Source organism: Penicillium mononematosum (genome assembly GCF_028829835.1).
Source record: "Penicillium mononematosum strain IBT 11891 chromosome Unknown utg000005l:1.0-9366267.0:1.0-9372171.0, whole genome shotgun sequence".
Classification (NCBI taxonomy): domain Eukaryota; kingdom Fungi; phylum Ascomycota; class Eurotiomycetes; order Eurotiales; family Aspergillaceae; genus Penicillium; species Penicillium mononematosum.
Genome location: NW_026643275.1, coordinates 3450280 through 3477998, shown reverse-complemented (window position 1 = coordinate 3477998; position 27719 = coordinate 3450280). Strand labels below are relative to the sequence as shown.

At 50.5% G+C, this 27719-nt stretch overlaps 11 protein-coding genes across 11 annotated transcripts; 5 read left to right on the top strand and 6 right to left on the bottom strand.

Moving 5' to 3' along the window:
- Positions 1-138: 138 nt before the first annotated feature.
- On the top strand, positions 139-1990 carry N7519_009435 (uncharacterized protein; the record flags this gene model as incomplete). Its single annotated transcript, XM_057296208.1, has 6 exons — positions 139-229; positions 287-577; positions 633-1092; positions 1154-1283; positions 1345-1476; positions 1514-1990. The coding sequence occupies 6 exons, from the start codon at positions 139-141 to the stop codon at positions 1988-1990; spliced, it is 1581 nt and encodes a 526-aa protein (XP_057144090.1).
- A 431-nt stretch (positions 1991-2421) lies between these two features.
- On the top strand, positions 2422-4118 carry pigc (phosphatidylinositol N-acetylglucosaminyltransferase; the record flags this gene model as incomplete). Its single annotated transcript, XM_057296207.1, has 2 exons — positions 2422-2863; positions 2941-4118. The coding sequence occupies 2 exons, from the start codon at positions 2422-2424 to the stop codon at positions 4116-4118; spliced, it is 1620 nt and encodes a 539-aa protein (XP_057144089.1).
- A 2010-nt stretch (positions 4119-6128) lies between these two features.
- N7519_009433 (uncharacterized protein) lies at positions 6129-7629 on the top strand (the record flags this gene model as incomplete). The annotated part of the gene is made up of 4 exons (XM_057296206.1): positions 6129-6209; positions 6268-6559; positions 6624-7227; positions 7281-7629. 4 exons carry the CDS (start codon positions 6129-6131, stop codon positions 7627-7629), a joined length of 1326 nt encoding a protein of 441 aa, XP_057144088.1.
- A 233-nt stretch (positions 7630-7862) lies between these two features.
- Positions 7863-11155, bottom strand: N7519_009432 (uncharacterized protein; the record flags this gene model as incomplete). Its single annotated transcript, XM_057296205.1, has 2 exons — positions 7863-10808; positions 10859-11155. 2 exons carry the CDS (start codon positions 11153-11155, stop codon positions 7863-7865), a joined length of 3243 nt encoding a protein of 1080 aa, XP_057144087.1.
- Positions 11156-11713: 558 nt separating this feature from the next.
- Positions 11714-13778, bottom strand: N7519_009431 (FAD-binding oxidoreductase; the record flags this gene model as incomplete). Its single annotated transcript, XM_057296204.1, has 6 exons — positions 11714-11875; positions 11935-12617; positions 12675-12855; positions 12911-13307; positions 13371-13418; positions 13510-13778. The coding sequence occupies 6 exons, from the start codon at positions 13776-13778 to the stop codon at positions 11714-11716; spliced, it is 1740 nt and encodes a 579-aa protein (XP_057144086.1).
- A 1547-nt stretch (positions 13779-15325) lies between these two features.
- Positions 15326-16822, top strand: N7519_009430 (uncharacterized protein; the record flags this gene model as incomplete). The annotated part of the gene is made up of 7 exons (XM_057296203.1): positions 15326-15449; positions 15513-15538; positions 15601-15637; positions 15692-15765; positions 15824-16203; positions 16278-16518; positions 16580-16822. The coding sequence occupies 7 exons, from the start codon at positions 15326-15328 to the stop codon at positions 16820-16822; spliced, it is 1125 nt and encodes a 374-aa protein (XP_057144085.1).
- Positions 16823-17295: 473 nt separating this feature from the next.
- Positions 17296-19175, bottom strand: N7519_009429 (uncharacterized protein; the record flags this gene model as incomplete). Its single annotated transcript, XM_057296202.1, has 5 exons — positions 17296-17806; positions 17892-18631; positions 18683-18790; positions 18849-18996; positions 19051-19175. The coding sequence occupies 5 exons, from the start codon at positions 19173-19175 to the stop codon at positions 17296-17298; spliced, it is 1632 nt and encodes a 543-aa protein (XP_057144084.1).
- Positions 19176-19686: 511 nt separating this feature from the next.
- N7519_009428 (arylsulfatase) lies at positions 19687-21491 on the top strand (the record flags this gene model as incomplete). The annotated part of the gene is made up of 3 exons (XM_057296201.1): positions 19687-19876; positions 19944-20161; positions 20229-21491. 3 exons carry the CDS (start codon positions 19687-19689, stop codon positions 21489-21491), a joined length of 1671 nt encoding a protein of 556 aa, XP_057144083.1.
- A 269-nt stretch (positions 21492-21760) lies between these two features.
- On the bottom strand, positions 21761-22228 carry N7519_009427 (RidA family protein; the record flags this gene model as incomplete). The annotated part of the gene is made up of 1 exon (XM_057296200.1): positions 21761-22228. One exon carries the CDS (start codon positions 22226-22228, stop codon positions 21761-21763), a length of 468 nt encoding a protein of 155 aa, XP_057144082.1.
- Positions 22229-23020: 792 nt separating this feature from the next.
- On the bottom strand, positions 23021-25624 carry N7519_009426 (uncharacterized protein; the record flags this gene model as incomplete). The annotated part of the gene is made up of 4 exons (XM_057296199.1): positions 23021-23074; positions 23452-23989; positions 24048-24814; positions 24992-25624. The coding sequence occupies 4 exons, from the start codon at positions 25622-25624 to the stop codon at positions 23021-23023; spliced, it is 1992 nt and encodes a 663-aa protein (XP_057144081.1).
- Positions 25625-26053: 429 nt separating this feature from the next.
- On the bottom strand, positions 26054-27716 carry N7519_009425 (aldehyde dehydrogenase; the record flags this gene model as incomplete). Its single annotated transcript, XM_057296198.1, has 3 exons — positions 26054-26928; positions 26984-27207; positions 27307-27716. The coding sequence occupies 3 exons, from the start codon at positions 27714-27716 to the stop codon at positions 26054-26056; spliced, it is 1509 nt and encodes a 502-aa protein (XP_057144080.1).
- Positions 27717-27719: the final 3 nt, after the last annotated feature.

Here is a 27719-nt window from a genome sequence, read left to right as displayed (position 1 = left end):
GGCCACTGGGCTCCAGGCAATTACAAAGGTGCCATTTCGAAGTGGAAATCCGCGGCGCACTCTCTATCTATTTTTCTAATATTGAGCAGCCCATAGGAGTGAGTTGACCGCTTGTTGATGAGCTTAAATATCGCCAAAATGGTATCATTGCTTGACAAAGTGAAATTTCTCTGTATCGCGGGAGTTGGCCTGTTTTCTGATGGCTTCCTCAATTTGACCATCGGTCTAGGTTAGTGCTGTTCTAAAGGAATACTACTCTACCGATAGCTAAGCAAACCATTTGCAGTGGTACCGATGTTGGGCTATCTGTATTGGCAGGACCAGGGTGGTGATGTTCCAACGGCGCAAAGTGACATTATGAAGGGTACCTTGAATGTTGGAATGGCCGTCGGCCAATTGATGTTTGGTGTACTGGGGGACGCTCTGGGTCGTCACAAGGTGTACGGCAAAGAGTTGCTAATCACCTTGTTCGGCACCCTCATGGTCGTCTTGCTTCCCTGGAACAACTTTGACAAACAGTCGATTGTTGCATGGGTTGCATGCTTTCGTGTTGTGACAGGAATAGGCATTGGAGCAGGTAAGATCTAGAAGTTGCCAGTAAGTATCGAGCCTGAAGGCTTATGGTTACTTAGACTACCCCATATCATCGTCTCTCACCGCTGAAAGCACGCCGCTTGGTTCCAGAGCGGTTCTGTCCTTGTCAGTTTTTGCTTGCATGGGTCTCGGCAACATAGCTGCCAGTATCACGTTCCTCGTACTGGTCGAAGCGTTCCAGTCCGGCATTGAGTCCGATATCAAGTACGTCGAATGGGTCTGGAGACTCTTATTTGGGCTGGGTATGATACCCGCCGCTATCACGCTATACGCCCGGTGGACTATGGCAGAGACAGCTCCCTATGAAAAGTGTATGTCCCGTTCATACCAGGACGCTCCCATGCGCGAATCTAACTTTCTAGACGTATTGAAGGAGACGAACACCGAAAAAGTAGACAAGCGAGGCCTAAAAGAGCAGTTTCGGGACTTTGCTGTCTACTTCAGCGAATGGAAACATGCCAAGGCTTTATTCGCGACCTCAGCGTCTTGGTTTCTCTTGTAAGTGTAAACCCGAGGTCCCTCAGGCGCTTGATCCAAACTGACATATGACGCTGTCCAGTGATATTGCTTACTATGGCGTCAACCTCAACCAAAGTGTCATCCTCAAGGAAATCGGTTATGCGGATGGACCTACCCCGTGGGTCACCCTTCGCAATACTGCCGTCGGAAACATCATTGTCCAAGTCGCTGTAGGTTGCCGCAGATTCCCTCATCCTTGATTTTCTGTGTCCATAAATTAATCAAATATAGGGCTACCTTCCTGGATACTTCTGCGGAATCCCGCTACCCGACCTTGTGGGACGCACTCATCAACAGTTCTATTCATGCATAATAGTAGCCATTCTATATGCGGTCTGGGCCGGCATAACCAATTACACAAGCGTTGGGGGGGCTGATGACCGTCTTCACGCTCTCCCAGCTTTTCCTCAACATGGGCCCCGACTGCACAACCTGGCTCATGCCTGTCGAAGTCTTCCCCACGAGCGTTCGCGGTACGGCACACGGCATCTCCGCAGCGGCGGGCAAATTTGGCGCCATTCTGACTGCGTTCGCATTCGGTACTGTGACTGACCGTATTGGTTTGCCGGGCGTGTTGGGCCTCTTTTCAGGCGTCATGGTCCTCAATGCTCTGGTTACTTTTTGGATTCCGGAGACCAGAGGCATGACTATTACTGATATTGAGAATGAGGTTCATTTCGCTCAACATCGGCCGATGGATATATTCAAGTGGCCAGGACTTTGGAGGAAGGAGAGGGAGGAAGGCGTTACGGATGACAACGTTGCGGGAAAATCGGAGAGTGTGACCCCCCATCGAGGTGGTTCCTACCAAGGACGTCTCTGTTTGAGGAAGAACGGGCTGTCCAGAAGCATGCGTACATTTGATACTCAAGTCTAGAACACACGACCCTTTTTCTGTTTGCTACTGTTGATCATAACTTGGCTCGGCTCTACGCTCGTCCCGATTGTTAATCAAAATTGAATAGATACCAGCGGTCATTTGTGAACTTCTTTGAGTGCGCGACTACCTTTTCGAGGGGTAGGAGCTTTTATTTAACTCGATTATCGCGGATCATATCGAGTAGTATGGTATATATATCTCTTGAGATGGCGGGATGCAAGACACTTGGGCTGTAATGAACGTTACCTCTATGACCTACTATACTGGAGAGTACTAATTGGATGGAGGTAAGCTTTTCTTTGAAAGTCAAAAACGTGATCTGAGGCCTACTATCCCATGAAGGAATGAAACCTAAGTCGTCCAACCCCAAGGAACAAGGGCTGATAGGATCACGTGTGTGCATAGATAACTGCTGAATCAGCCTCTAGATGTCCGCGGGACGGGTCGCGCCCTCGTTGACAACAAACCCCGTCACATCTACATTATACATCGGGGTTATTTTTCTTCTCACGCCATGCCCCGACGCTAGTTCTACCGTGCTCGATGGCGTCTCCTCCTCGCTAGACCCTTTCCCTCCTCCGATCCCCGTCGACACTCATCCCAACCGCGCTACAGGGTCCAAGCCTCCTGAGCTCGAACGATCCCTTCCCGACCCCAATCGACTAGCGCCCGAAGATGCGTACTTCGCACCCTCACTTTCGCGCGCCCGGTCAGCGCCCAGTAACTACGAGGAAAATCTGCGGTCGTTGAACGGTGATGGCAGTGCCCATATTGGGTCTACTGCGGCGCTGCGGAAGAAGTTGGGCGGTCCTGGACGGCGTCGGAAGCGGAAGGGAGCCTGGAAGAAGTTGCTTTGGGTTAAGCAATCGTGTATGTCTGCGCGGAGGCCCGGGCCCTGTATAAGGCTCGGGATTGGTGTTGCGCTGTTGCTGACGATCGATTCATAGATCCGGATAACTACACCGACACGGAAACGTTTCTTGACCACCTTCAGCGTAATCCTCGGGTGCGGCCGTATGATTTCTGGCCTCTGGTGGCTGACTCGACTGTGATTGTGCAGCATGTCTGTTCAGTGGTTATCTTTGTTTGCTGCTTCGTCGGCATTGTCCAAGACCGAGTGAGCCCTGTCTCAATTGTCTGCTGGGGGAGCGTTGGTACGGCAGTGGGCTGGATTCTATGGGATAATTGGATCTGGAAGGAGCATGAGGAATCCGTGCAAAGTACAGGTGGAATTACTGAAGGCGATGATGGATCCAGTTCGACTTCATTTGCCAGCGCTGTCGATACACCGGCCAATGGCACACAATCGGATGAGACGAAGACGAACGCCATTCACGGCCTTGGGCTGTCAATGTCTGGAAATGAATCAAAAGAGCAATTCGCCCGTCGCAGTGCGGATTTCACCGAAAGCATCGACGGAGTGGCTCATCTAACAGCGCAAAGTGCTGGGCCGTCTGCTCCAGGCAGCTCCATCATTGGCACTACGGACCCATTGATGTCGCGAGATAATCACCGCGTTTCTATGCTATCACCGCGCAACCGCCAGCGCTTGACTACAGTCAAGTCGGCCTTCCTTATTTACTTCTCCCTCCTGGGCCTCAGTCCCATCTTGAAATCTCTTACCAAGTCCACCGCCAGTGACTCGATCTGGGCAATGAGCTGCTGGCTTTTAATCATGAATATATTCTCTTTCGACTATGGGAGCGGGGAAGGCGCAGGCGCCACTACCAAGTTCCCTGCTTCTTTGTCCACCAACGCAGCTGTGATGGCATCGACCGTGCTCGCGTCCCGGCTGCCCTCTACGACACATGTGTTCAGTCTCATGTTGTTCTCCATGGAGGTATTTGGGCTGTTCCCCATCTTCCGGCGCCAACTGCGACAGAAATCATGGACTGGTCATGTGCTCCTGACACTGGCCCTTGTGATCGTTGCTGGTGGCGCTGTTGGTGTCACGCTGAGCGGCGGTTGGGCAGCAGCCATCATTGGATCCGTCCTAGGAAGTATCCTGACTGCGTTTGTCATGGGCGGGTGCAGCTGGTGGCTTATCAGCTTGCAAAAGTACAAGAACGTTGTGATCGGTCCCTGGGACCCTGCCCGGCCGATCATTCGGCGCCACTGGAACTAAGCGCCCATGTTTGAGTGATGACTTTTAGCGCTATTGTAATATGGATTGTCGGAGTTTGGTTGGGATCTTGTTGCTTATACCCCTAGACCAGTCTATCTATTTGAAACGTTCTTGAGGTTTCAAATGCCTTCCTTCCGTACATCGAGTTTCGCCCGCGCCTAATGGCCAGTGCTCGTAGAGTCAGATCATGACCAATATCCCAAATGAATACTTCCAGAAAGCTTAACATTGAATCCGGTTTTCAGTTCTACGGCGATTGGGTTCAACTAGGGGGGGAATGCGGGTTTGGGAAGAATCTGGCATACCAACCTTGTACATTACACACCGATAATAGACTTGCCACCATTTACTCAAGGAGAAACACCTTTTGGAACGTCTCAACCAGGATCATGGCCCCCCTAATCTATTTTTACCTATTGGTATTGGGGGGCAGTATCGGGCTGACAGGTCGGGGATACTCAAACTGTCGACCTTCCAAGGTTGGAAGAACAGCTTGCTTACCTAATCATAACAACTACAACGATAAACTAGAATCCCTAAATATCCTAATCCTAACGTGGCCCTAATAAAGATATATTAAAATAAAGGGCCCTAATAGAGAAAATAGCCCTGTAGAGGTGATAAGGTTGGGTTGTGATGATGTAAGCGGCCTTTTGACGGGAGTACATCTACCGGGTGTTGGTGAGCCCCACCGGATCCCATTTTCTCACCGGATCCCAGATTTGCAAGATTAGGTACCTTTTGTATGAACTTACCATACAAAAGGTACTCAAATATAACATAAGTATAACATCAATCTTCTCAACCGTTAAAAAGGGTGAGGGATATAATAAGACATATATATAATGTAAATAGTGCCCTGATTATATGCTATTTTATTATAGTAAGACATTCCTAGTATGTAATATAAGAGTACGTACTGTGTCTTTATGCGATGTTTATATTTTAAGAAGTGCGCTGTCCACTTCTATATAGTGTATTTAGAATTTATTTTAGTAGTAGATTGATTTAAATAGACTCATGTTAGGCTTCGCCTTTTTATTTTTCCTTTATCTAGTATAAGACTTGAGTTATGCTTACATTATGGTTAAGTACCTTTTGTATAGAGTTGCCATACAGAACATACTTAATTTGCAAATCTGGGATCCGGTGGGGCTCACCAACACCGGGTGTTTGGTGAAGGCGGTGTCACGATTATAGTATTTCTTACATATGGAGGCATTTGGCATCTATTAGTATTTAAGATAAGATACGGTATTATACCTCCCAAATATACATTCGATTACGGTATTTATCTTAATACCGGAAAAGTCTGGTATTTAGTAAGACAATCGAGTTACCTAGGTATTACTATGTTGTATAGTACGACCATTTGTAGTATTGTAATGGTTGTACAACGGAATTCCCGCATTAAGGATCTCCCAGATGGTTCCAACCTTCCAACCTATCTACCTAGGTAGGAACCTTCCAAGGTTGGAAGGTCCACGGGTTGGAAGGGTGATGATGTAAGCGGGCCTTTTGACTACATCGGAACTTTTTTTCGAGTATCTCCGAGCTGTAACCCGGCAGGATCTACTTCAGGCAGCCCCAAACTTGGCATTCCGCAATCCTTAGCGCTGCCCTTTCTTAGCGCCTCGAATCCTTCTGTTTAGGGGGCTGTCTCACTGCATTATTCGATGAGCTAAATAGTGATACGACATTCCCAAAAGGAATGGCCCACATGCCCCCCATACTCAGATTAAGGCACATGTTCGATAGTCCTGAATCATCCTGGCATATTTCGGTGTCCATGCGTGCAGAACTGCAAAAATATATATACCCTGCCTTCTTCTGGCTCAGATGATTTTCTCCATTCTCTCTCAGTTTACTTTGTTCGCGGCTTGAAGCTGCTTCTCGACTATCAACGATAGACTGGATATCTGTTTATACATTCTTTCCTGATCCCTGGACCCACCTTTCGATCTGTCTATACATACACATATCACGACTGTTGGCTAATTGACTCTCATTATGTTCAAACGCCTCGCACTTGGTCTGCTGGCCGCTCAGTCAGTGACTGCCATGCGTTTTGCCATGTACATTGACGAGTTAGTACAAACCCATGGAATGGATCTAGGCACCCCGGAGTTCACATCTAATGTCTGCCCAGGTGGCATACAACTGCTCTTCCGGGACAGGAGAAGACCGAGGGCATCGACTATGCAATCATGAGCTTTGCTGCCTCGAAGCTATTCAATTCCGACTCACCGGCAGAATACAAGCCATTCGAGTCCCCCAGACCATGCGCAAGCGCTTCAGCCCGGATACCAAGCTAATGGTCGCTATTGGCGGCTGGGGGGACACCGCTGGCTTCTCCGAGGGAGCCAAAGACGAGGCTTCGCGCACGCGATATGCCAAGAACGTCGCATCCATGCTCGACGCACATGGTTTCGACGGTGTCGGTAAGAGATACCCCCAATAAGGCTTTCTAAACCGGAAAAAGAGCAAGTGATTAACTGGAAACAGATATTGACTGGGAATACCCTGGTGGTAATGGCCAGGACTACAGACAAGTACCCAACGAGGAGAAAGTGGGCGAGATCGAAACATATCCTCTCTTCCTAGAAGCTCTCCGCAAAGAACTTGGCGACAAGATCATCTCTATCGCAGTACCAGGTCGTAAGCAGGACTTCATTGCCTATACCAAGGAACAGGGCCCCAAGATCTGGAAGTCTGTCGATATGATCAATGTCATGAGCTACGATCTGGTTAACCGTCGCGACAATGTTACCAACCACCATAGCGGTGTCCAGGGATCCTTGGACACCATTAACGAGTATCTCGCGATTGGGGCTGATCCCGAAAAGCTCAACCTTGGCTTTGCATATTATGCCAAGTGGTTTACCACCAACGCTGACGCCGATTGTGATAACAACCCTCTGGGCTGTGAGCTTGCCAAGCTTGAGAACGACGATGGGTCGGACAATGGCAAGTCCGGTTCTTTGACTTTCGAGGCTAGCACTGTTGCTGCTCCCCCTAAGGATCTGAAAGACAGCACCGATGGATTGTGTGGATCCGGAGCGAAGGCCAAGTGCCCATCAGGACAGTGCTGCAGTTCCTCCGGCTATTGGTATGTATAACCATCCCTTACTTGCGGTTGGAATCTAAATTAACTTTGTACAGCGGTACTACCGATGAGTTCTGCCAGACTGGCTGTCTTTCTGACTACGGTACCTGCAAGGGCGTCTCTATCACCGACTCATGGCGCAAGGCCCAGAAGGATGGCAAGACCGATGAGAAGGGCGGTGGTCAGTACTACTTCGACAGCGAGAACAACCTTTTCTGGACCTGGGATACCCCCGAAATGATCGCCCGCAAGTTCAAAGAGATCGTCGCGGAGAAGAAGCTTGGTGGTGTCATGGCTTGGAGTTTGGGAGAGGATACCTACAAGTTTGAGCACTTGGAGGCTATGCAGAAGGGTATCAAGTCTCAGTCTAACTCTCCGAAGGTTGAGGAGCCCCCCCGTGGCTGAGAGAGGCAGTGCCTAGTGACTGTATGGAGCTATATGAGTCGGAGTCAGAGATTGCGAAATACCAGCATGCTTTTACTGTTCTAAATTGAACGTTTGATTCCCCATGTTTGCTTAGATTTTATCTCTGAATCTCGCTTACTGCTCTCATCTTTACCCTTAATGGCCCCATCATCCCGGTATCTTCAGTGGGACGTCTTGAAAACTGAATCGCTATTATATCCCCTACTATTAATTTATTTACCAGTCCACCTCCTCATCCATGACTCAATATACCTCTGTATCAATCCACCGGCAACAGGATCCTCCAAAAGACCGAGAGAGGGGCAGTCTTGCACTGTCCGCTCAGTTTCAAATGTGAGACCAGCCTCTGCATTCCTCCCTGGTCCTGTCGCGGACAGACCAGGACTTGCGTACTTAGATCTCCAGAAATCGATGAGCTTCACACTCGGATTTTCCTCCGGGTCCTGCTCACTAGTCGCCAATCTACTCAGCCACTCCTGCGGAGAGACAACCTCAAACTGCGCCAAGGCCGATCCCTGTCTCAAAGCAGGAAGCAAATCATCCTTCCAGCTAAAGGTGCGAGGGTTAACCAAATGGTACACAATGTTAGAATCGGCAGATCCAGATACGTCCATGGCAATATCCGAAATAGCCCGACCACACTGGTCAACAGGCAACCAACTCGGCCGCTCATTCAGTTCCGGCAATGCACCCGTCGTCAACGCACTCCGGAACATAAGCGCAACGGCTTCCGTATCGTTCCATTGCGCGCCAACCGTATCGCCGCCAAGCTGGCCGATTCTCAAAACTCGGGCTTGCATGCCCGTCTGACGCATGGCGTTACGAGTGATGTGCTCTGTGACCAGCTTCGACCTGCCGTACCCGGTCCTTTGTGCGTGCTCCAAATTCTCGATTATGGTCTCGGGAACCGACGCGGGTTTGGGCGTGTTGCCCGCAGCGCTTACACTGGAGCAGAAGAAGAAGCGTGCAGGGGTGGGGAGACGAGAGCGCAGGCAGAGATTGATGAGGTTGTATGTTCCGCGAATATGCTGCTGCTCAAAGGACCGTACGCCCAGGTTGAAGTTTACGGCCCAGGCACTGTGGATGACGCATGTCAAGCATGAGAGTAAGTGTTGCAGATCGTGGTCTTTGAGACCGAGGTTGGACTGTGACATGTCACCAGGGACGGCGTGAAGCTTTGCTGCTTCCGCATCGGTGAGAACGATGTTGCGATCAGCTAGTGCTTTGTAGAGACGAGCTCCTGCCGCTGCTTGACCTGGTGCGCGCGCGATTGCCCAGACTTCGGAGACTGTTGGTCGTTTCAGTAACTCGGAGACAATGAAAGCCCCCAAATTGCCGGTTGCGCCGGTGACCATTACCACCTCTGTTTCTGGGCTTCGGGCTATTGTTGGGAAATGCTGGGTGAAATGGGAGTATTTGTCAATCATTTCACGCATGGAATGAAGCTCATCTTCTCTCTCGAATTCCTGACCAGTTCGCAGCTGGTAGAGGTGCTTCGCAAGTGCGTTGACTGTGCCTTTCTCGAACACAATGTTCTGTGAAAGCTGATCCCCTCCATCGCCGATATCAATATCGCGCACGATGCACCTCCAAATTTGCGTTGTCTGCAAACTGTCTACCCCAGCCGAGAAGATGTCGGCCTCAGCACCGGGTATTAGTACGCCCAAGTCTTCCCTGAATCTTGAAAGCAGCCAATCCTCCAGTTGTGGAATGCTGAGCGCGAGGGAACCTCTCTTCTGGCCACTCCCTTCAAATTTGGCATATGCCTGCTTGATATCCTCCTCAAATTGCTGATAAACCTGAGCGCGTATACAGGTTCCTTTATCAGTTCTGGCGTATACAACATCAGCACCCTTGATCACCACAAGCTCCTTGGGGATACGGGAGAACGTCTCGGCGCGAGCATTTGCCGCTTCAACGGCTGGCCAGATAGCTTCCAAAAATTCATCGTCGCTGAGATGAGGCACCTTGCCAGGAGCACGGAAAATCAAAGCCCCAGGCACAGTCCGCTGGAAGCCGAACACAACGCAGTCACTCACGATAGGCTCTTCTCTGACGCGGCCTTCAATGGGAATAGGAAGCACCTTTTCACCATTGACCAGGGTGATCCGATCGTCAAGCCGACTCAAATATTTATAATAATTGCCCTTTTCTGGATCCGGGTGTTTGGTGAACAAATCGGCTGTTCTGAAAGAGTTCTCTGGGTTCTTTGCGCTGTATGGTGGCTTTGAGTTCGAAGGACCCTTACTCGGTAAGCCGTCTAACGCAACGCATTCAAAAACCCCAGGCGAGATTTCATCCATCAGGGTGAGGTCGGCAACAGGACGGTGCAGTCGCATATACTGCCACTCCTTATCTTCCGGAGCTCGGAAAGAAGTCATAATTTGTCCCGTTTCCGTCGCTCCATAGTTGCCGACCAGATTCACGCCCTGTGCAACAAGACGGTCGCCAAGATCGTCTGGGCAGCTGGAGCCACCGTATAGCACGAGCTGTGGTCTAGCTAGTGCTTGAATGCCTTCTTGCTTCTCCGCTAGTAGTTTGATCACATATGGCACGGCGCTGATTTGCTGTGGCTTCGCCACCTGGAGGGCATCGAAAAGATTCTGGTATGTGACTGGAAGAGAATGGTTTCCTAAGTACGCTGGTGCTCTTGTATAGAATGCTCTTCCAAACTCCATTAGAGCGTGCGAGTGGAAGAGCGGGCTAATAGTGAAGAGGCACAGGCCGAAGCTCTTGCAGAAATTGGCTAGCGTTTGAAGGTTGGTAAGGAAGATCGGCTTCGGGAAACCGGTACTCCCAGAAGAATGTAGAATCCAAGCAATCTTCTTGCCTTCTCGTGATGGATCTGCACCCGGTCGTTCAAAGAGAGGAGTGCTAACCGGACGATTGAACCAGTCCTCTCGTTGTAGTAGGGAAAAGGTACTACAGCCAGGACGCTCGGCACAAATTTCAGTTACAACTTGCTGGAACTGGTTTGTTTTGATGAGCTGGCTGCAGTTTGCCATCTCCAGTAGCCGAATATAAGCCGGTGCCATGAGACGCGTGGACAAGAAAAGCACAGCATAGCCAAGACGATTCAGCGCAAAGAAAGTGACCACGACCTCGAAACTAGATCCAGCTAGCATAGCGACAACAGGTGCCTGCTCGAGATGCGGGTCCTAGGAGAGTATTAGTTGAGATTGACACAGGGAAATAGCCTTCTTCTTACCGCGGGTACAAGTCCTTGCTGCATGTAAAAGCGAACAGCGAGATCAGTATACCGATCGATGGCCCCAGCTGTATGCTCCTCGAAATCGGCCGCTCCGCGAATGGGGTAACATATCAGAGGCCGCTGTGCCTCATCTGGTTGAGCTGCATGAGATTTCAATAGGCCATCGATGGTTGCGAACTGTTCGAAGGGTGGCCACTGGGAATGAAGCGTGCCGTTCAAGAGGCGAGTCGCAATATCTTTGATCTGAAGTGGCTCCACGCCCCCTTCAGTAGTTGTGATGGTTACTGTAGCCATGATAGTTGTGTAAAATACGATTAACAATTTATTCGGTCGAGATGATTTTATATCTGGCGGAAAAGCCCCATGTTGGGGTAATCCCACGCCTGGCGGGTGCTTTTCCGGGTTTCCGAGTTGATGCCCCCGGAAAACACTTGGGGACAGTTTTGGACCTCAGTGCTATCCAGGCGTCGATTTAGGGCTCATGTGAGCTTTGGTCGAATTAGGCTGTAGTTCAATGATATATGCGGTATTTGACAATTTCTCCATGTGACCTGAGATGGTGTTGATGAGCCCGAATATCCGAAATGGACAATGCGCAGGTGACTCCGTAGCCGAAAGTCTTAATATTGTTCATGTATTTCCAGAATTCAGGGTAGAGTGCGAGGATGCTCTTTCCACACGTTCAGAAAATTGATCGAGGCCTGCTGCAATATCGTATGAACAGTACCAAAACCATAGGATATGAGGCAAAAGGAGATGCTGCAACCAGATTGGCTCACTTGGTCTCTATATGGTTCATGTCTATAAAAGATTCACTGCACATATCTAAATTACAATATTCATCCCATCACATTAAACACGGCACAGCCGACCATTCTGATCCGGAAGACCATCAAGGCTCTTCACAACCCAGTCCTCACTACCAACACCGGTAGGCGCGTAGAACAAGGCAGCTGGGTCATACCGTTGCTTAAGCTTGTACAACCGGTCATAGTTGGTACCGTAGAAAGCCTGCTGGAAGTGCGGCTCTTGGATATCCGACTCGGACATGTACGCGCCAGAGTCGGGCAGACAGCGCGCCACTTGCCAACGGCTTTAGTAAGGTCATCCATCTTGACCTTGATATCGGCATCAGATGTGGTGTTTGTCCATGAGGTCGACGTGATAGCGTGCATTAGCGTCTGGCGCCAAGCCGGGTTGGCCGAGTTCGACGTGAAGCCCTCTTGCAGCTCGGCTTTCATGTTGAATGCGAGCAACGCAAAACCGTCAGTAATAGTGGCACGAAGAGCATTTAAGGTCGCATTCAAAGATGTAGGAGTGTTCCAATTTGCGCGTGGGAACAGGCGAGAGCCGGTCATCATGGTTGATGAGGCGACTGTTTCGAGGGCGAATCCGGCCATCCAACCGTCGTAAAAGTTGTCGAAGTAAGTTGTGTTTGGCTGGAATGAGATGCCCAGCTCGTGGAGGTCATCGTACCATGGCTTGACTAAAGCGTTGAACTCGTCCACGGTGTGGTTGACAGCGAAGAAGGGGTTCATTAGGAAGGTGAAGGCGTTAGGGCCTGTTGGCATTATCCAAAAATAGGCGTAGGTGCCGGCGTCGGCGTGCGTTGGGAATCGCTCCAAGTAAGATCGGACACCCGCCCAGAAGGTCTCCACAGAGACATCCTTGCCAGTGGAAAAGTTGAATGTCGAGACAGTCACACCGACCTTGGGGTAGACACGAGAGATGAGCGAAGTGACAACTCCATAGGTTCCTAGTGGGAATGGGTTAGATGATCGGCAAGTGAATAGGAAAGAGAGAGTACACATACCACCGCCACCACCACGTAGAGCCCAGAATAGGTCTGGATCGGTCTCTTCAGTCACTGTGACAAAGCGCCCATTCGCCAGCACGACCTCAAGAGCCAAAACTTGGTCAGCAGCCAGGCCGTACAGGCTGGACATGGGCGAGTGGCCGCCACCAAGAACATAGCCACCTGTAACACCAACAGTCTAATAAGGTCAGTTATTTGCCGAAATATTGATATCTATGGAGTGATCAACCCACCTTGCCTTCGCCACCAACAGCAGTGAATCCGAGTTCCTGGCCCTTTGCATAGACCTCGAAGGCCTGCACACCTGCCCCCATCTTCACAGCTGGACCCTGGTAGCCTGAACCACGGTAGTTCTCGTAGTATTCGATATCCTTGAGGTTGTGGGTCCAGATACCCAAAGCACCAGCACCGGTTGATTTTCCATTGAAGTCATGGCCGGTGTTCTTAACGACCAGACGAATGTCCGCGTTGCGTGCAAAGTTAACAGCAAGCTGGATTTGAGCCACATTGCTCACATTCACAGCATAGCTACTGTAGCCACCCACTGTGCAAGATGCAGAAGCATTGGTAGTGGGAAGGCAGGTTCTTCCCTCGAACAGAGGCCACATTGCTGACGCCGGGTCAGCTGCACTGATCGTGGAGTCAGTATACAATGTGTATGTCTCATAGATTGGGTGTAACTCTGTAACTCACTGAAGATGAGAATCGGTCCACTGCGAGCTGATTCTCTCGCATTCATCACTGTCATATTGGGGCCATGAAGAATAGCAAGACGCCGCTAGGGGGGACTGTCTTGATGAGCGCGCCACCTAGAAGGTCATCGAAGACCGACCATGCAGACTGCGACGGCCACTGGCGATCACCGGGGAAAACCTTGCACTTCCTTGTAGGCTGAGTGGGCTTGTTAGTACCGTCGCACCCAAATTTAACCAGGGCTGACTGCTTCGCAATGTCGTTATCTGTCAATTGAAACTCTTCGCTGTGGAATAGCGGTGCTCCAGCTACAGAGGCAGAAGAAACCTGTCCAGCACGGGCATCTCCCGGTGTTACGAACAGGAGAGCACCGAGAAAAATGCCCGTCATGAACGAACAGGGGGACATGGTGAGCGTGTGAAGGGAAGAAGCGACACCCGGGATTGACAAGACTGAGGAAGGCCAATGGAGACTTTAAGACCAAATCTCCGGGTCGTCAGCTCAAGGTGTCTAAAGCACCATGTTTCAACGTGGGCAATACTTCGGCTAAACCATGAGGTTGACATCCGAAAGGAAAACGCGCTTGTTAGCCCGCCCCCACTGCAATTTAGAATGTCTCGCTCAAGCCCTCTCTCCACTCCACTCTCGTGCGTCTCTTCCGACGACGATGAAAAGTTGAGGCTAGAGCCAGATGGGGCGTTTTCTCCGGATCTCTGGTGGAATTCTCCAAAGCCACACTTTATCTGTGACGCCCAATGTATGTTAGGGAGAATCCAATGCCCTCCAACCGAGATTGTCGCTATGAGTGTCTTTCGCTCAGGATTCCATATGGCGACGGCGACTGTGTCTGTCCACTCCGTCGGTCGGAATGATCAGGATTCTCAAGCTTCGCTCCACGAGTGTTATGAGAAACACATAAGGACCGCATGAACAAGCGCTACTGCGTACACGCGGAAATGATTATTCTGGGCTTGACTCTGATCATGCCATCATGCAATCTGACCCGACTCCATTTTCCATTCACCGTCCACTATGCTCCACTTAAGTAGATCCGATCTGCTTTCTGGGCAATGAGAAACCCGCAACGCAAGGGACTAGGAGAACCTTGGAATGTTGCATTTCATCTAATTTTGCCAAGATTGAGCACGACAGAAACTAGTGAAATTTTTGTTAACCGATGAAGCAGAGACAATTTCATGCCGAATATTATATCCGAGATATCGAGCTCTTGAGCTCTCGATCCGATGCACTCAACGGTGTGAGATTTGATACTTGATCGACTCCACCATCAGACATCTTTCTTTACTAATTGGTGGAATTATACATTCATCCACGGGTCAATACCGGCTGTTGTAAGTGTATATAATTGCGGGAGTGCTCATGCACGCCCATTTTACGCCCCTGACAAGGATAAGCAAATGTAACGCTGCAAGAACGATTAACTTCTCACTAACATGCAAGAGGTGACTCTTCCGCGAGTATCTGCCCTAGCTGGCGGGATATTGTCAGCGTTACGAATGGTTCGTTAGAGGCTGGAGTTCGGAGCCTACATTGCACGCACAAATCCAACAGTCCACGATTCAAATGACAGCGAGATGAGAAAAGACCTGACTTTTTGTCGAGAATTAGGGTCAAGAAGAACACCCACTCCAATTTAATGGACGCGTGGACTTTTGCACGCCATTTATTATTGGCTGTCCCCTTAATTACCGGCCTGAACGGACATCGCACTAATTGAGACACGGACGCAGATATGCAAATTGGTTCAATCAATGTGTTAATATACTCAGGAACCCTTGAAATGGCCCCCCGAACTCCAATGAACCAAAGCCAAAGAAGTGGACCTTTGATGCCGATCCTGACTTGCAGTGTTGGCCAAAATACCAACCCTTAAGATCAAGGTCGCAGGTTGTTCGATCTCGGGAACCCTGGCGAACCTTTGCGGGGAGTACACAATGATTGACGACCATCATCAAAAAGCTGCACTAGGTATCATAGTCGCGTTCACGATTCTCGGTGGCATTGCAGTTCTACTTCGGCTCTGGAGCCGATGGCTATCACGATCGGCACTCACAAGTGGTACGACTCCAGATCGGCACTGGACTTGAACTGTTTGAACTTGCTAACGAGTCTAACTTATAGATGACTATTTGATTGTCGTGGGATATGTAAGTTCCTGAGATCTCCAGGTTTTTACGTCGTGTGTGCTAAATGGTTTGTTTTTCCCTAGATCCTCGCCATCTCCCAATCTATTACGTCGTGGTACTGTAAGTGATTCAGTTAGAAGCACAAAGTGAACAACTGCTAATTCGTAAAACCAGTTATTAAAACCAACTATGTTGGCATCCACGTCTGGGACATTCCCAAAAACTACAATCCCAGACCTGGGCTGAACGTAAGTCTTACTGTGCAGCTTGCACAATAGACCAGAGAGATTAACACGAACAAAATAGTGGAATTTCGCAAATCAGCTCCTCTACAATCCAGCATTGACCGTGGTGAAACTCTCGATATTGGTATTCCTGCGCCGACTCGACTCACGCTCACGGGTGGTCAAATACCTCATCTGGAGCTCCTTCATCGTGGTAATCAGCCTTTTCATCGCGATCCTCTTCGTCGACATTTTCCAATGCCGCCCAGTGCAATACGTCTACGACATGTCGATTCCGGGCGGGAAATGCATCAACCAAGGCGCATTCTTTGTGTCGACCGCAGCGATAAACCTCTTTACCGATATAATGGTCCTCTCAATCCCGATAATAATCACCGCGCGACTTCAAATGCCCCTCCGACGCAAGGTCGCTGTGTGTATCATCCTATGCCTGGGTGGGGTGTAAGTACCCCCCTCAAATCCAACAACGCACCACACACACGCATACCAATCTAACAAACCCATCCCACACACAGAGCGACCGCCATCGGAGTCTGGCGCATCATCATCCTCGCCCAGGGATTCCTCTCCCACACCCCAAATCCAGATGCATCGTATGGAATCGGATTCTGCAGCTCCGCAATCGAAGTCAACGTCGCCGTGGTAACAGCCTGCGGCCCGTCTCTGAAAGCCATCAGCAGCAGATTCCTCCCCAGACTGCTAGACAGTTCGCGCGGGAAATCCACCTACGGCGCCGGCACCGGCTCCGGAACCGGCGTAGGCTCGCGCAGACTCCGCTCGAATATATTCAAATCTGCCTTACACGCCCAGCCATCAGTGCACTCCACCCGCGGCGCGGATTACGAGATGGCGGACCCGCTCTGGGGGACCGCGTGTTGATATTGTTGGCGACTTTGAAGTGCGTAAGTATAAGCGTGGGCATAGTTCTAGTTTAAGTAGTGGTGATGACAAGGGGATTATGAAGATGACTGATATCTCGGTCGGGTATAGTATGGAGCCTAGGGTGGGAGACGGTCGGTCGCAAGAAGGCAGACCGGCCAGTGTTGATAGCATGATTTAATTGCATTATATAGATACGATTTACGAAGATGCATAGGCAGCCGATGGCTTAAATAAGAAGGATATCAAAATGGGCCGAGAATCTACCCCAATTGGGATACGAAGGGTCATCTCATACTTCGGATGTCAGACCGATGGCATTCCCTTTCCGTTTTGGTCTCGAGCCGCTTTTCAGTCACTAAAAACTGAGCATCGGCCAGTCTTTTGAGTTGGAGATCCAGAGCGTCCACGGGTCTACAGACAGGCTGATAAGCGAAATAGACTACTGTCTTCAAATCGCTCTCTCATTATCCATATAAGTGTATACAGATTTCCCGCTGGGCTACCCGCTAATACCAGGGGAAGGTGATATCTGTCACGGATCTCATAGTATAGTAGATCTCATAGTATAGTACTTCACACTATTCTAGACAGATGAATCGTCGCCAAAAGAGGGACTGAGTGGTAATATGAGCCTATATAGCGGATACATGCTCAAGTGGGTTTCAGGGACTCGCTATAGCCAGTTCCGACGTTTTCCAAGTTCAATCCATCCTGAACCGTGGTCTGTCCGGGAAACGAAAGATCGGCGGAGATTGCTCGGACCAGCTTGGTTCTCTTGAAGATCTTCCAGAAGGCGAAGAGGAAGATATAGATAGGCAGGCCGATGTACGCTGCGATAAAATCCGATGTCGACCAGTTGCCGTCCGTGAAGACGGCGAACCCATTTCCCAGAGCTACAAAGCCGAAATACACGAGGCTGAAGTATGCGGCGTAGGGCTGGAAGGGAGTCCGATATGGGAGGGCTTTGATGCCAATTCCCTGGGCTTTGATGGCTGCACGGAAGCGGATGTACGACAGGGCAATGGCCATCCATGTCAGGAAACTGCTAAAGGTCGTGATGTTCATGAACCACAGGAACGCTTTGTTAGCGCCGCTGGAGACTGTCATATAGGTAAGAAGTGTCATGGATGATGTTATGCCGACGGCGAAATATGGAATCCCTCTGTTGAAATGAAAAGAAAAGACTGGTCAGACACGACTGTTCTTTTCTCGGGAGAATGAACCCAGGAAAGGCTATGGGATCCTACCTTGATGAGCAGCGCAGAAGGAACCGCGGTGCCTGGCCGCATTGCGCCAGCGAGTATAGATATCGAGAGGCATTGAAGAGCATGTTATTAGCAACTGAAATGGCTGAGATCAGGATAACAGCATTCAAGATGGACGGCAGCACTGGGATTCCTGCGTTGACGATGCCGATGACCCACGGGGAAGCGGCCGCGCCAGCACCGCCGCTTAACAGCCTGGGGTCATCGTACGGCACGATCAGGCCCACAGCCAATGACCCCAGCACATAGAACAGCAAGATCCTGATGAAGATGATGCGAATTGCCGTTGGAATGTTCTTACGTGGGTCTTTGGCTTCGCCAGCAGCGGCGATGATGCCCTCAGAGCCGCCGAACGCAAACCCAGCTGCGATGACCGTCGCAAACCAGCCTGCAAAGCGTCCAGCGGCACCGGTTCCAATGTATTCATTCATCGCGCCGGGAACCATCCAGTAGCGGAACCCCAGGCGGTCCTGGGCAGGCGCGCCGCCCAGGTCAATGACCAAGGAGAGGATGAGCAGCCCTATCATCGTCGTTAGCTTGACGATGCTAAAGATGAACTCGGCCTCGCCGAATATAGACACAGCTATGATGTTGAGCAGAATCACGACTATGATAACGATTGTAATCCAGACAGCGGGATTCACCGCGGTCGTCCAGTATTGGATCACAATTGCCGCGGCGGACGCCTCGGTACAGACGACCATCGAGTTGGCATACCAAACCTGCCCGCTTGTTAATCACCCAGACACTTGGAATCTAACGTTCGTACTCACGTTCCAACCAACCGCAAATCCGAGAGCATCGTCCACGAACCGAGAGCAATAGAGTGGAATGGCCCCAGTAACAGGCATCCAAGTACCCATCTCTCCTAGACATTGCATCTGGAAAACGGGTGACCAGTCGTTAGTAAACCTCTCACTCTTCTGCTGTCAAACTCACCGTTCCGTAGACCGCCATTGAGGTCAGGGTATAGGACAGAAACACAGACAACGGGCCTCCGCGACTGAGCGCGTCACCGATTGCCAGAAACAGACCCGTTCCGACCGCGCTGCCCAACGCCATGAGTTCAAAGTGTCGGGCTTTGAGTCTTTTGGAGAGTCAGAGAGGCAGAGGCGAGCGACTTGCAGTAGGGATTAAATACCCTCGTTTAACCGACTGACCTCCTTCACAGACATCTTGGGCCGTGCCAGCCTCTGTATCCTCCGCTCCTGGCGGGGAACCGATAACGGTCTGGTCAATGACCTCGCCGTCCTTGTGGCCTTTCATGGTAGTGTTCCAACCACTGCAGTCAGGCTACCGATGAACTGACAAGGATTTGCGAGAAAGGTGCGGTAAATGGTGACAGAATGTGTATGGTATCAAGACTCAAAGAGGCCAGCCCATCGATGAAATATAGGCTGTAGGCAGGTGTATAAGTAGAAATAAGGGGACCCAGGGATAGCGCTATAGATAGATTCCCCACATAATCGGATCCAGATGACAGTGTACTGGCTAGAGTACTAGTATTTTTCAAATATTATGGCACCTATCCTTCTATTGTGTGCAATAATTTCAGTTCATACATGTATTTGTGAAAACATCAAATGGATATCTCTTTAGGACATCCAATCGGAAGCCGGTCCGTTTCATGCCCATCCAACGACGGCGATGCCGCAGATAAGTTTGGTCAGTGAGGATGTAATTTTACACACGGTGCCGAAACATATATCGGATTCTTATATAAATAAAGCCAAAAGATGTTTACCTTCACTCATCAATCCTTCAAGTCAGTACCAACATGACCCGACCAAACTTCCTCGTCATTGTCGCCGACGATCTCGGCTTCTCCGACACTGGAGCGTTTGGTGGAGAGATCAAGACCCCCAACATTGATAACCTAGCCAATGGTGGCCTCCGCTTTACCGATTTCCACGCAGCATCAGCATGTTCGCCGACGAGGGCAATGTTATTAAGCGGAACCGACAATCGTAGGTGTCTTGAGTATCAACCCATTTGGTTGAGCCAGTGGGCTAACTGTGCACCGTCCTCGCACAGATATTGCAGGCATAGGGACAATGGCAGAATCGTGGACTGGGGACCAAAAGGGCAAACCTGGCTATGAGGGCTATCTAAACGATCGCGTAGCACCATTCCCCGAGCTACTTCAAGCTGCTGGCTATCACACGCTTATGTCAGGAAAGTGGCACCTAGGGCTGGCTCCTGAGCGCTGGCCATGCCGAAGGGGCTTTGACCGGTCGTTTTCGCTCCTCCCTGTAAGGCTCTGTACTCATCTATCATCCCCAAGCTTCATCGGCTAAGGCTAACCGTACTACGCCCCAGGGTGCGGCAAATCACTATGCGTGGGAGCCCCAGTTAGAAGAGAACAAAAATGCCCCAGGTCTCCTAGGTGAGACCAATGTCTTCTACGTAGAAAGTGACAAACACATCCAACCCCACGAGCTGGGAGATGATTTCTACTCATCTGACGCGTTTGCAACGAAACTAATCCGGTACCTGGATGAGCGAGACGCAGCTGAAAAGGAGAAGCCATTCTTCGCCTACCTTGCCTTCTCGGCGCCCCACTGGCCGTTGCAGGCCCCGGACAGTGATATTCGGGACTACCGCGGCGTGTACGACGAAGGGCCAGAAGCGCTGCGACAGCACCGCCTGAAGCGCCTCAAGGAGCTCGGTCTGATTCCCGAGCACGCAGTCCCCCACGACGTCGTCGCTGTCGGCGGACACGACCTCTCCCGGGACTGGGACGAACTCGACGCGGAGAAGCAGGCGTTCTCCGCCCGCACAATGGAGTGCTATTCAGGGATGGTCCAGAACATGGACCGGCACATCGGCCGTGTCGTGGAGTATCTCCGCGAGCAGGGCGAGCTGGAGAACACGTTTATCCTCTTTATGTCTGACAACGGCGCCGAGGGCCTCTTGCTCGAGGCTATTCCGATTATCAAGGGCGATGTCCATGACCATATCGCGCAGTACTACGACAACTCCCTGCAGAACATGGGCAGGAAGAATTCGTACGTCTGGTATGGGCCGCACTGGGCGTCGGCGGCTACAGCACCAGGGCGTCTGTACAAGTCCTTCACCACCGAGGGGGGAATCCGCGTCCCGTTCATTCTGAATTATCCTCCTCTGACGGCTCATAGACATCCGGGTAGTATTGACCACTCGTTTGCAACGGTGATGGATATTGCTCCGACGATACTCGAGCTCGCGGGGGTTGATCATCCGGGGACAACCTACCGCGGCCGCACCGTGGCCCCTATCCGTGGTAAATCCTGGGTTTCCTACCTGACGGGACAGACAGGCAGCATCCACTCGGACGATGACGCCATGGCCTGGGAACTCTTCGGCCGGCAGGCTATCCGGAAAGGGCGATACAAAGCGGTGTACATCCCCAGGCCGTATGGGCCCGAGAGGTGGCAACTGTACGACTTGGAGCAGGACCCCGGCGAGCGTGATGACTTAACGGACCACTTACCAGACACTCTTGCAGACTTGATAAAGGAGTGGGATCGGTATGTTTATGACGTTGGACTGGTGGTGGGCTCCGCACAACCATCTTACGTAGTGGACGAGAAAGGTTATTGATAATATAAACCTAATTGTTATTGACAAACTGCTTGGTTCCTTTAGTGTCCCTCGTATAAAAGCTGTTAAAAGAATCATATCCTCCTGTAGGCCTAGCAGGCAGACTGCAGTATCGAGGACCTGGTTAAAAGAGAGCTACAAGTACCCGATATCCATTACAGTTCTTGACTATATCTACTGTTCTGAAGAATATATAGAGATTTTAAGAATAGTGAGTTTTCAGCGCCAGCTGCTCGGTTTAATACATGATGTAGATCTCCTGCTGTATTTTATTGATAATACGCAACACATTTGATTTCCACCAATATCTCTTCACGCGGCAACGCGCGCACTTCAACCGTTGTCCGGGCTGGTGCTGTAGTGCGGTCCGGCCACACACGGTTCCACTCCTCGTTCATGCCCGAATAGTCGCCGTTTATGCTGGTCAAGAAGACCGTCGCGTCGACGACGTTCTGGATCCCTGCTTTCCCTTCCGAGGCCGCTTGAATGTCTGCGTGTATATTGGACAGGACAGATGCGGTTTGCTGCCTGATGTCTAGGTCCAGCGTGACCTTGCCTGCGGTATCCTCTGTGCGAGTGGCGCCGACGAATGTTCCATCGCCACGGCGCGAAGACGTTCCTGAGACGTATATATATGATCCTTGGCCGTTGCTCGATGGGACAGCCCGTGCATGGGGATAATTGGCCAAGCCTTGGGCGTGGTTTGAGGGCCGGAAGTATGGGGTGGTGGACGACATCGTCTGTGGGATTTGGGTAGTCTGTCGAGTCGACAAATGGTAGATAATGCAGGTATGTATAACTGGGTACAGTCTGGCAAGACGAAAACTACCAAAAGAAGTATTTTTACATAGAGGACGAGGCTAAGGGGACTATAGTAATGCTTCGGATGTATCCGCATACATCGGAATATTCTTTAAAATGAGCAAGGGAACTGAACCGCCTGAGGTCCACGGATGTTTCCATAGGTCTCCGGCCCGGCCCGGGGCCTCACAAGCCAAATCCGGGGGCCCCGGGGCGGCCGCTTACTAAGAATCACTTGGGCGAGGTCTTCCCAAGGTCATAATTTTCATGTCTTAGCTATATCCTATAATACTATATGTATACTACACACTGGAGAGTAGGGACGCACTGAAGAGTAACTTGTGGAAACTGCTGACCAATAATGTTCAATAAATACCCCTACTCCTTTGACTATGTTCAACAAGAAATTGAAACGAATCTGTTTAAATTTTTTTTTTGACTATAGACCGATTCGTATAATCACCGGCTATAAGTTTGCTTGCCCTTTAATACTCCTGTTTTCTCCATCTACCGGCTAGTTGTTAATGTTTCGTTTGTTCTACTACTATGTGCTATGGGAAGCGTCGTCGAGTCGACTCCCAAATAACCGTTGCATTTGGTCGTTCATCAACATCATCTCTCTCTTCAATTGGTGTCATTACACCCTATTTTTGCCAGTTTCTCACCTCTGCTTTCTGCCGGCCGCACTCATTGGCCACATTTGAATTTGTATATCTAGTATTGATTACCTATTCAAGATCCCACTGGGCACTTTTGATCCCACGAGTAGGACCCTCACGTTCCTAGGAACATGGAACCTAGAGCCGAATATCACCTAGCACTAATCTCATAGGCGAATATGGTACATGATCATGATTGAGGCTCGGTTCAAAAACCATTGAAGACAACCTAAGCGTAATATTTTGTCAATGAGGGCCTCAATGTGTCCAACGAAGTGAAACCACAGTGTCCTCTCTGATCTTCGATTTCTTCAAAATGATTCACCACCCAAGCCGGTGGCGCAATCGTTTCCCCCCACATCAGCATACCTAGGGCTGCAGTGTCTGAGACTGTCATTCCTGGGCGGATGACAGGCAGCGCTGATTGCAGCACTACAACCTCCCGCCAACGGCATCACGGACTTGAACCTTTGGAACGCCAGCCCGACCAATATACATACCATAACACCCACAACAAGGACAGACAGAAACATGGGTAGAGGTGAAAATCCCAGCGAGCTAGTCTCTGATTCTACAACCGGTTGGCCTCGCACGTTATACGGGGTCGCTGAAACGTAAAAGATACTTTGCGAAACCAGCCAGTGGAGAGCCATGTAGATCACCAGGATTGGAATGCCGTATTTATACGGCACGCTAATCCAATAGGTCGAACGCTGCTGGCTGCCTTTAACGGGCCAGGTGACGCGAAGTGATTTGCGATTAACCCCGTAGGAGCTGTACTCGGCTGCTGCCAGCATGCTAGTCAGGACGCTATTATAGCAGTAGTAACTGATGGTGATGACCAACTGCGGTGCGTTGGCCACCACGATGGAGCCCAACATGGGCCACTTTTGCGTTTCTTCCACAGCCCCGTAGTTGTCTCCGTCACCACCTGAGCTCCACAACTGCTGTAGTCGGCTCGCGCTGAAAAGGTAACCGGACCAGGGGGATGAGGGGTTTGTAAAGAGGAATACGCCTGTTCCAATGCACGTCAACCATCTGGATGAAGCTGGTTAGTATAACTCTTGAGACGCGACTAGGTCACACCAAAACCTACAGTATTAAAGTTGCCAGCCACCGCGTTACACTAGGTGCCTTTATCCAGAACTTGCGTGGCAATAGTCGCTTGTACGTGATTGCTTTATGTTGATTGCTGCCACCGGCCGACGTGTCAGCGAGCCCTTGTGTCCTGCAGGGAGTCTTCCATTGCTTATGACGAATGTCCGCGTAGGAGATCCAGCACATCCCCTCTGTCGTGGGATCCGGCTTTGCAATGAAAGATGCCACTGCATCGCCCACCGTAAGAAGAGGTGCCGATCGAGAGCGACCAATTCGGGCTGCAAGGAACATTGCTATCACTTTTGCCGACGCGGTAACCACAACGATAAGACAGATAGGCGGGCAGTAGAGCAACTGACAGTGCTCTTCGGCTTTGACAGCAAGGCACCCCTGGATTTCGTAGGACACAAAAGCGGGCCACGGAAGATCATCGACGCAGGTTGTGAAATCTCCCTGTGCACCATAGCTCTGTTTTGCGAACGAGGTGGCGCGAATTATCCCATCGTGGCCGGAAACATCAGCCAATAGCATGGACGCATTTCCTCCGTCACTCACGGTCAAGTTGTCCGCGAGCGCGACAAGCGCCTTTGTTCCTGTATGACTCGAGCCAGTGTGGAAATCGATACATTGCTGGGTAGTAAGTCGCTCATAGTTCCCACTTGCAATATTGGAAGCAAATTCATGCCAGCCGAGTGCGACGGTACCGTTAAAAAGAGGCGACATAAAGCATTTTTCCAATTGGGGAGTACTTAGGTCCCATACGTTCTGTGAGTCCAGGTTGTTTGGCCCAACGACGATGCCGTATTGGTTCGGGAAAAGGATTGAAATATCATGGAGTTATACCTGCGGCTGCATTAATACATGTACACATATAAGGCATCCATAGATCTCCCCCCGTCACACATACAATAAATGAAATGGTGTTGTTGTAATGAGCAATACCACCCATAGCGCTAGCCGATACCGTCCGATAGCACAAAGGTTCTTGAGGCTCGCCTCTCCAATATCAAGCCATCGACCCCGCGCATGGAATACATCAATTTCCTCTCGGCTTGGGGCGACGAGTGTCTGCATGCAGTAATTGCTAGCAGCTAAAATACCGGTGCTGAGGATGTTGATTATCAGGTGAAGCGCAATATCCCATCGTTTGGTTAAAGTGCAACTACCCCGATATATTACCGAGGCTTTAAACTCATCATTGTCTGGATATCTGCTGGCCAGTCCGGCAGCTATGGCGATGAAGATCAAATTGAGCAAAACCACAAGGGTAGATCCTTTGGCACAAAGAAATACCCCATTAATCCAGCCACACTTTTGTGACCTTGATATCCTGCCGTCTTCTGTCCGCTCTGCTGCACCCCTTTCAAGCAGAGTAACCTCCTCGTCGACTGGTGACGTTTTAAAGACCGATAGGTGACTTATTCCGTTCAACGAGAACGAAAAGACAGATGGTTGGTCATGGATTTTATTGAGCTCGGTTCTATCTTGTCGGGTTTGTGCATATCCGTGGGGACGATGGCCCAAAAAGGATTTGACGCGGCCCCATATCAGGCGCACACCAATAATTCCCATCATTTTCGCCCTTAAGTTGGGAAATTGACCCGGCGCTAGGGATATGACGAAGCGTTGCTATATCGGTTAAATCACAAATGTGGGAGAGAAAAAAATAAATCGACAAAAAAAATGCGCGAATCCGAAGGATTAACATATGTCCCTGTTGCGTCTTGACTTTGGCCCCCATTTTATAACTGGGTCAACAAGGCCGATCATATACGTAATCAAATTATAGGGTATATTACTACTTGACCAAACTACTATATTAGTGGATGGAGGTAGGTGATATTGAAAAAGTTAGACCCCCTACTAGTAACTAGGAAGCTTCCACAACCTGATAGTGGGCGGCATGGGCCATTGGGCCCGTCGTGAGCTCCATGTATACATATAGTCAGTTTATCCGTAACCTTATTGTATTAGGATCCTCGGAGGATAGTGGTATCCAAGCTGCTAGAAGTGCGACACATGAAGGGTACGCAGATTGGTAAAGACATCACGGCTGTACGCTCCACCTTCACGGCCGGTGCCAGACGCCTTCATGCCTCCAAACCCTGTGCCGAGCTCCCGAACTAGCCAGCAATTGACCCAAATCAATCCGGCATCGATACGCTCGCCCACCCGACGCATTCGGGCTAGATCGTTGGTCATGACAATACCGGCCAGACCGTTAGGGTTGTCGTTTGCCAACACGATAGCCTCTTCTTCTGTGTCGAAGGGACACACGGTAACGACGGGCCCAAAGATCTCCTCGCGCATGACTCGACTGCCGGTCGGAAGGTTACTAAGAACCGTCGGCCCGATCCAGAAGCCCTGCTGAGGATCTTCGTCCGGCACATCTCCCGTATGAAAGAAAGCGTTCTCTTCCCGGGCCTGTACCAGATAGCCGCGAATCTTCAGGTAGTGCTCCCGCGAGACAACCGGACCCATCGTCTCCCCGAGCTTGTAATGGCTTTCAACGTATTCAACCAGTGCAGGCAGAAATTTCCCGTACACTGCGCGCTGGACGTAGATACGTGAGCCGCACAGGCAGATTTGCCCGCTATTCTCAAAAGCCGCCCGAGCAGCGAGAGGAACTGCCTTGGTCAGGTCGACATCGTCAAACACTAAGGCTGGATTTTTCCCACCAAGCTCAAGCGACAGATGCTTCCCAATGTCAGCCACGGTGTCCTGTCGGATGCGGATGCCTGTGCTTGTACCGCCGGTGAACGACACTCCTCGCACGCGCGACGACTTCACGAGGGCTGAGCCAGTGCCTGGGCCATCGCCGAAAACAAGGTTCATCACGCCCGCTGGTAGCTTCGCTTGCCGGAAGACTTCACGTAGCACTGGCCGAAGAGTTAGCTGGCTACAAGCACGGTTTTGGCCAATGTTCGGACATACAAAATGCTGTTATGCTGGTGACTTCGCTTGGTTTTGCCACACCTGTGCATCCGAATGCGAGACAAGGAGCGATCTTCCACGTCAGGAGATACAGTGGCATGTTCCATGGTGAGATGAGCCCAAATACCCCAACGGGGGATCGATGTTCATACGTCAAGGTGGATGGTTGCCCATCAACGTATCGCACTGCGCCCTCTTCGTGCAAGATATATGTAGCAAAGTATCTAAGAGAAAACAATCTGTCAACATTTTTTTCATCACATGTTAAGGAGCAGATAATAGTCGGATATGTTATTGGCAGCGACGGGGAGCAAGGAACCAACCGAAAGTTCGAAATTGCACGCTCTACCTCGACCCTGGCCCGAGACAGTGTCTTCCCCTGATCAATGCTCTCCCAGACTGCGAAAAGTTCTTTCTTCTCACCCAGGATATCAGAAATCCGCATCAACACCTGCGATCTCTCCTGTCGGGACGTCTTTGACCATGTCAGGAACGCTATCGAAGCCGCATCCACAGCGCTGTCCACATCAGTCACTGTGCCGCTGGGGATTTGCACCAGGAGCTTGCCGGAACGAGGATTTAATGACTCAATCCATTCAACTGCTTCTAAATGTCTACCGTAGGAGCCATCGATAAAGTGGTGTAGACGGGGAGTATTGGGCCCATGGCTGGTCAGGTAGTCATTTGCGCTCTCCAATGTGTCGAGCTCCCATAGCGTGGAAATAGCATCCATGAT